The sequence below is a fragment of the Mesitornis unicolor genome, unplaced genomic scaffold (genome assembly GCF_000695765.1).
Source record: "Mesitornis unicolor isolate BGI_N332 unplaced genomic scaffold, ASM69576v1 scaffold45677, whole genome shotgun sequence".
Lineage (NCBI taxonomy): Eukaryota > Metazoa > Chordata > Aves > Mesitornithiformes > Mesitornithidae > Mesitornis > Mesitornis unicolor.
In genome coordinates, this window is record NW_010196813.1 from 1 (window position 1) to 7,143 (window position 7,143).

At 45.7% G+C, this 7,143-nt stretch overlaps 1 protein-coding gene across 1 annotated transcript; it reads left to right on the forward strand.

Annotated features, from left to right (window-relative positions):
* Positions 1 to 3: 3 nt before the first annotated feature.
* Positions 4 to 3,344, forward strand: SRSF5 (serine/arginine-rich splicing factor 5; the record flags this gene model as incomplete). Its single annotated transcript, XM_010188593.1, has 7 exons — positions 4 to 81; positions 287 to 357; positions 558 to 653; positions 985 to 1,054; positions 2,339 to 2,412; positions 2,744 to 2,854; positions 2,990 to 3,344. Coding segments are annotated over 7 exons (747 nt in total), but the record flags the coding sequence as incomplete, so codon positions are not given.
* Between the last annotated feature and the right edge of the window lie 3,799 nt (positions 3,345 to 7,143).

Here is a 7,143-nt window from a genome sequence, read left to right on the forward strand (position 1 = left end):
AGGGAGAAGGATGTGGAGAGGTTCTTCAAGGGATACGGCCGCATCCGAGACATCGATCTGAAGAGGGGCTTTGGCTTTGTGGTGAGTGTGCTCCTCCGCAGGGCACTGCGGTCCTTGTCCGTTGCCGGTCACTTGGATCCCATGTGCGTTTACGTACACGAAGCTGCTTTTAAAGATAGTGCTATCACGGTGCTCTGCTAAGTATGCTGTGTGGCATGTGAGCATTTTTTAATTTCTTAGGGGTGTATTTTTTTATTTTTATGTTTTTGCTCGGGTGGTTTTGCAGGAATTCGAGGATCCAAGGGATGCAGATGATGCTGTCTATGAATTGGATGGAAAAGAGCTTTGCAGTGAGAGGTGAGATACCCTATTAAATGAATAGATAAGCTTGAATCTCTAAAATAAGAAGTGAGTCGATTTTGCATTGTGTTACCAGTACTGTTTAAGCTATTTTGTGCTTGAGGTTTTTGTTTTTCCAACAATTGTAACTGTGAAAGAATATATATAAGAAGAAAAATGTGAAAATATATGGCTTTCCTTTTTGTCTCTTTCCCCAGGGTTACAATTGAGCATGCAAGGGCACGCTCTAGGGGTAGAGGCAGAGGGAGGTACTCTGACCGGTTTAGTAGCCGCCGTCCACGTAGTGACAGGAGGTACGTATGGCTTTGGGGTGATGTTTTAAAACAGAGTACTGTGGCCTCATCTGATCGGAGAACTCGAGCTGGCATGAGTTGCCTTTCTAGTCAATCACTCGATGTGGCGATAGGATAGTAAGGATTATAAAACTTCTCGGGTATGCTTGTCATCTTTATGCTCCCCTTTGAAGTGCTTAATGCTTCTCCTACGTTACTCGAGGCATTCCACGGTTGAGTTGTAGCAGTGGTGGTATACTGACAGCAGTTACTGGTACAGCCTTTATTAATATTAACCTGGGGTTATGTTTTAATTACCAATAAAAGGTCTGGGTTGTTTATTTCCAAACAGAAATGCCCCACCCGTAAGAACAGAAAATCGGCTCATAGTAGAAAATTTGTCTTCCCGAGTCAGCTGGCAGGTTTGTTCAAACACAGTTAACTCTTTTGACTTCATGTAAGGGGTATGTAATGTAATTATTTTGTAAGATAATTCATTAAAGTTAAATCTAACTTATTAAAAATGTTTACGTAATTAATGTAACGTTAAATAATGTCATTTGAATATTTTTAATGGAAACTAGTTAATTTTAATTAATAATAATATTAAATGTGTATATTTGAGGATATATATTTATTTTTTTTCTTGTTTTAAAAATCCATTTTAACCACATATTAAACCCTTTATTTGCCAGCCTATCTGTGTCGTTGGCCATATGACGAGGAGTGCCTGTGGGTTATCCTAATCGTTCTGTCTTGGTCACTCTTGGTTGGGCCTGGTTGACTTCCCAGTCAGCTCCTACAATGTCACTTGGCCACCTCTAGATCTGTGTTTGCCGGTCTAGACGTAATCGATGCACTCCTTAAAGTGCCACATTGCAGCGATCCCAGAGCGTTAACGAGATCTGATTCCTAAGTTGAGAGCTGTCCTTCCTGTAACGCTTCCGAATAAAGAGGTCCTGGTCGAAAAGAGTTGAAAGATACGAAATTAGGTGGTCGTTGGAATCCTGATCGCAGTAAAGTGGTCCTTGGTAACATCAAGCGTAGAGGATGTCTGGATCCATCCGTGATAGGGAGGGCAGTGCGATTAATGGCTTCCATCGACTGGGTAGTGTTCGTCAAGTGGGTGGCGAAGAGCCAGTCGGGCATAAATCATGACGGTATCTCCGGTGGCTTAATGCAGTTTGCTGCTTGGCTAGCCTAGGGAAATGTTAATAAAGGTAAAGTAAACTATATTTTTAATGGCATATGGGGCACAAAATAATTGGTGGCGTGGAAATGTAATTCTGTATGCGTTTAAGACTCGTAATGTAAATGGAGGCTGAAGTAGTACAGAAATCCAGGGGTAGCATTTCACACTCAGTCCAGAATCTGTACAAATGTGCTTATTTATTTCTCTCTCTGTCTTTCTCTCTCTTTCTCTTACTTAATTTATATAATCTTTGTAGACTAGTAATTCCCTTAACGTTAAGACACTTGTAGCAGCATTTTGCTTAAAGCAATGTGCTTTTTTTTCATTTACTTCGTGCCCTGATAGAAATAATTCAGATTTGATAGAATACGAGTACGGCAGTTGCCACTCCTGTAATTTATCTAACAGCTTCTATTTCAGTAGTCATAAGTTTCTTTTGTTTATTTTAAGCTATTTTTTATATAGATAAGTATTAATTTCACTTCTTTGCATAACATAACTGGTCTTGTGTTAGGATCTCAAAGACTTCATGAGACAAGCTGGGGAAGTAACCTTTGCAGATGCACACAGACCTAAGTTAAATGAAGGGTAAGCCTCGAAAATCGCCTCGTGAAAGCTGTAGAGTGATATTTGTACGTGTAGTGTTTGGGGAGGGAAGCTGGCTGCTTCCAGTGCTCAGCAGCTGCTTGTGGTTTAATTTAGCTGCCCTTTGAAAACGCATTCCCTGGTATTTGGGGAGGGGAATTCTTCAGTTTGTGCTTGAGTTACGACAAGGGACGGCCACACTGAGCAGTGTAAGGGTTTTTTGAGCTGGTTTTCTTTTGTTTTTCTTATATTTTCCCTCACATGTTTTGCTCTGGCATCAAAAGTGCAACTTGTAATAGTGACCTCTTGGGTTTTTGTAATTTTTTTCCTGTAGGGTGGTTGAATTCGCCTCTTACAGTGATTTAAAGAATGCTATTGAAAAGCTTTCTGGTAAAGAGATTAATGGAAGGAAAATCAAACTAATTGAAGGCAGCAAAAGGCACAGGTAAGGATTTCTGTTGTACGAAGTAATGCTTAAATATTCGTTAAAGCTTTGAAGTCAGCACAGACTCGTGAACTGCCTGGCTGTTGTCCCGGGACGGTCCCCTGCTGACAGCGATGGTCTTCCCTTCCCCAGTAGGTCCAGGAGCAGGTCGCGGTCCCGGAGCAGGAGCTCATCCCGGTCTCGTAGCCGGTCCCGTTCTCGCAGCCGCAAGTCGTACAGCAGGTCCAGGAGCAGGAGCCACAGCAAGTCCCGGTCGGTCAGTAGATCGCCCATGCCAGAGAAGAGCCAGAAACGTGGTTCTTCCAGCAGATCCAAATCCCCGTCCTCCGAGGACCGGCAGAGGTCGAGATCGAGGTCGAGATCTGTTGACAGTGGTAACTGAACTCTTGAGTAACTTGCCCTGGGGGGCCCTTTTTTAAACCATACTTGCTAAATCTTGTGGTAAGTATGTGACTTTCTGCGGGGAAGGGTTTGGATGGGGAGGGGGGGAGGGATGGAGCAACTTTGTAGATGTGGACCATGGCGGGAAGGGTTATTGACTAATTGTATTACATGTTTTTTGATAACCCTTTTATTGCTCACATTTTTGTGACTGTCTGAAGTGTATAGTTTGTGTATATCGGCAGAGCTCTTTATAACTAAAGCAGAAGACTTTAAATTTTTTTTTTTTTGTACTCCCAAAATCATCTGAACACTTAATTCCTAGAGTGTTGGTATATTCAACTGTGAATAGCAACTCGGAGCATTAGTTTAGTATCTCAGATTAAGCAAATAGCTTTAGGCATCAAAGAGCTCGACGTGTGCTGTACATAAAGCTTTATTTCAGAGGGTATTTTTTTGTGCTTTAGAACCATTGTCTCAGTTCTAGGTCAGCACATTGAACGCTGGTCAGTACTGGTAATAAAACTTTATTTTAAAATAAGCTTTTGATTTAATACGACTTGCACTACAGTAAGAAACTGCCCATTTCACCGCCCTGTGGTCGTAATATTCTATAAAGCACCTAATTCTTGATACTTAAATAGCTCAAATAAAACATAAAGAAACGGGTCTCTACTTCTCGTGTGGTTTATTGTTAATAAAGTGTAACCATGCCTCGTGGTGTTAACAGGGCTGAAATGTTCCTTAAAGGTGGGTCTGCAGCAAAGAGTTCAGGGTGTGGGGGAGAGCTTCCTTTTAAATACATCACACCCTGTCCTTAGATGCTGCCACGTTCTGGAATAGAAACCTTGGTAGTAAGTAGAGACGGGGGAACGGACAGGTCACTTGGGTTTTAGTCCCCGTTTGGATAAGAAGCACGACACATAAAAGCATATTTCATTGGTGTGTATGTGCACACAGGGGAGAGAACATCATGGGGTGAGTAAAGTGTTTCTGTGGGCTCCACAGCGTGAGGAGCAGTGCTGTGCTGCACGGTGCTCGGGTTTTGGAAAGCTGGAGCAGCCAGCAGTTGCTCCTTGGGCTGCTCGGCTGCACGCAGGGTCCTGGTGGTTCCTGCCCTGAGAAACTCTCGCACCTCATTTTGGGGTTGTGTTAAAGACCTTAATCTTCAGCCATGTCTTCAGGAGCTGCTTCCAGCGTGTGCCAGTGGGACAACTGCAGGTAGGTGCAGTTCAAAAAGGGAACTGGTGCGGGCAGTGGTTTTTCATAGGGGCAAAACGGGGCAGTCGCTTGACCCCAAGCTCTTGAAGGGTTGTGATGATTCAAGCGTCACTGGAAGTGCCCCTCATGGGCAGGCAGGGACAGGCTTAGCCTGGAGCAAGCTCTTTGGGAGAGGGTGCAGACAGCTCTGTGGTGATCCCTGTGTCTGGTATGAAAGGAGCACGTAGAGAAGTCTCAGATGAAACTGAAGCCCTGCGAGCCAGCGGCAGGAGGTGGAGCTCATGGTAGTGCCTGCCTGTGGTGTTTTCCTGGTTTCCCACTGTTCCTGCAGGGTCCTGACGCTGATGTCATCTCTTGAGCAGTGACTGTGTCACCCACAGCTGCACGGGTCGTTTCTGCTACATCCGAAGGGAAAGGAAAATGCAGTGAGAACAGGCAGTTCTGAGCCCGGCTTTTGGAAGGGTTGTGACGCAGCTGCAGTGGGTGTTGCTGGGTGCTTGAAAGGAAAAGGAAGGAATGTGGAAGTCCTGTCAAAATACTTAAGCCCTTTTGTTCCCAAGTCACGTCGTGAATCGGAGCCCGGAAAAGCCAACCTTTTCACAGCAGCCTTGCCAGCACTCGTGGCAGTGTCTGCTGTCGACCACTTCCCACTGAAGGCCACCCGAGGATACAGAGTGGGGTTTATTTTCCTGTTAACAGCCGTGCTGCTGCTACAGCGATGAAATATGGTACAGTGCTCCTGTAGCAGCCCTGCTGCTGCTCTGTCCCAAGGGGCTGGAGAAGGCTGGTTTGGGGGCATCAGAGGGGTCTCATCCCTGGTGGGGGGTCTCATCCAGCAGAGCATTCTCCAGGCACCTTTCCAGATCCTTGGCTGGGCTTTGGTATTATGGACCTGTTGAAATCGGAGAAGAGCCTGCCTTACTAATACACTGTATATATTTTTTAATTAATCTTGAGTCTATTCATGTCCCCTCCTAGCAATAATCCAGATGTTCCTTTCCTTCCTTCAGCTGCAGTACTTGCCAGTTCTGTCCTTTCCTTCCCCCTCCTGCTCCAGAGGTGACAACCTTCAGGGAATCTCAGCGCCCTGCAGCGAAGCTGGGATTTGTTAAAGAGTTATTGCAATATTACGTTAGAGAATTATCTAATACTCTCTCGTAGTTTTAGGGGGGTGTGATTGCTCTTTGCTCAGTGCAAGTCCCAGCTTTCACAGGATGTCGATCCTGGTTTAAGCACAGAGCTCTGAAAAACCTCGAGCACTGGCAGTGTAGATCGTCTATAGCTATAGGAAATACTCTGCTGGTGCAAGAAGTCATGATTTCTAATGTCTTCAGTTCTGAATTTTTGGCTGGGATTTGTGTTTAATGTGCTGGGTATGTAACCTTGAGTTAAAGGACAACTGGATCCTGCTACTAGAAAGCAGTAATTCACTGGTAATTATATTGTGAGCACATGGTTTGGGTTGGAAAGTGTAAGAAATCGAGGAGCAAAGCTGTACTTGCCGTTTGGCTTCTTTATTCTGTCGTGGATCCTAAAGAGCAGGATGAGCAGAAGTCCCTCTCCAAGCTGGAACAGCAAGTAGAGCAGTGGGAAGAAATAGAGGGGGCCGATGATTTCTGGGGCGAAAGCGACCTTGAGGATAGCGGAGCAGAGCTGAACGTTCTGGCAGCCAGTTTCCATGCACGCCGTCCGCCTGCATCTGGAGGAGGAAGTGTTAAACCCTGGCAATTAGTACACATTTAATCCACTTTTAAACAGCCTCGGAAGAAGCCTGGCCCCCCTTGGCTGTCGCGTTGTTTACGGCTGTTTTACCTGTGCTGCAAGCTGCTTGATCAGGAGCAGCACTGGGATCCCTAGGGGGTTTTGCCTTGTGCTCACTTTGCAATGGACAGAGACGGATCATGCTATAAATGTGGACTTCATGCCCAATGGTGTTTGGAGGCCTCGTGTCCCACTCTGGACTCTGCAGCTTCCTGCAGGGGAGGAATCTGCTTCCAGGGTGAAAAGAGGAGTCCAAGGTGTGAAGGTAAAACACGGTGAGGAGTAGTGGGCTTCCTACGTAGATTAGGTAGGACGAGACAGGGAACGGGTGGGTTTTATGTGCAAGGTTTCCATCCTGAATTCGTGGGGTTTCAGCTGAGTGCACTGACTGGTCTGGGGTAATTACGAGCTGAGGAACAGTTGTGTTGCTTCGGGTTTGGGCTCTGTTGGTGTTCCCTAATTCTCTGTTGTACCTTGCTATTCATTCTCTCCATGCCCCAGCTTGGTTACTGGGAGCACAGGCTGGTCGCTGTGACCTCGAGGCAAAGCTAACAAGTCTTCTTCAGCAAATAATGGACACGGTGATCAGGTACCTGTGTCAAAAACTGCTCCAGCTGCTGCTCTGCTCTCCGTTGAGCCAAGCAGACCCTGAACTCATTTCTCTCCCCACTCAAGGTGTAGGAGTATTGACTTGGGACTGGTTGTGTGTCTGCTTGTACTCCTAGGGCCCGTTTTGGGAGACTGCAATCAGTCTGTGCTTTTACAAAAGTAAATCTGTGTTGAAACCCACGTTTGCATCATTCTCCTTAGATCAGAGCTGCTGTACCTCTTGGTTCCTCTGGTGACAGAGAGTGAGGGGATGGGGGAGTAGAGGAACGTACCGGTCATTAAGCTTGAAGACTGCAGAGAGAACATAGCCCAGCAGG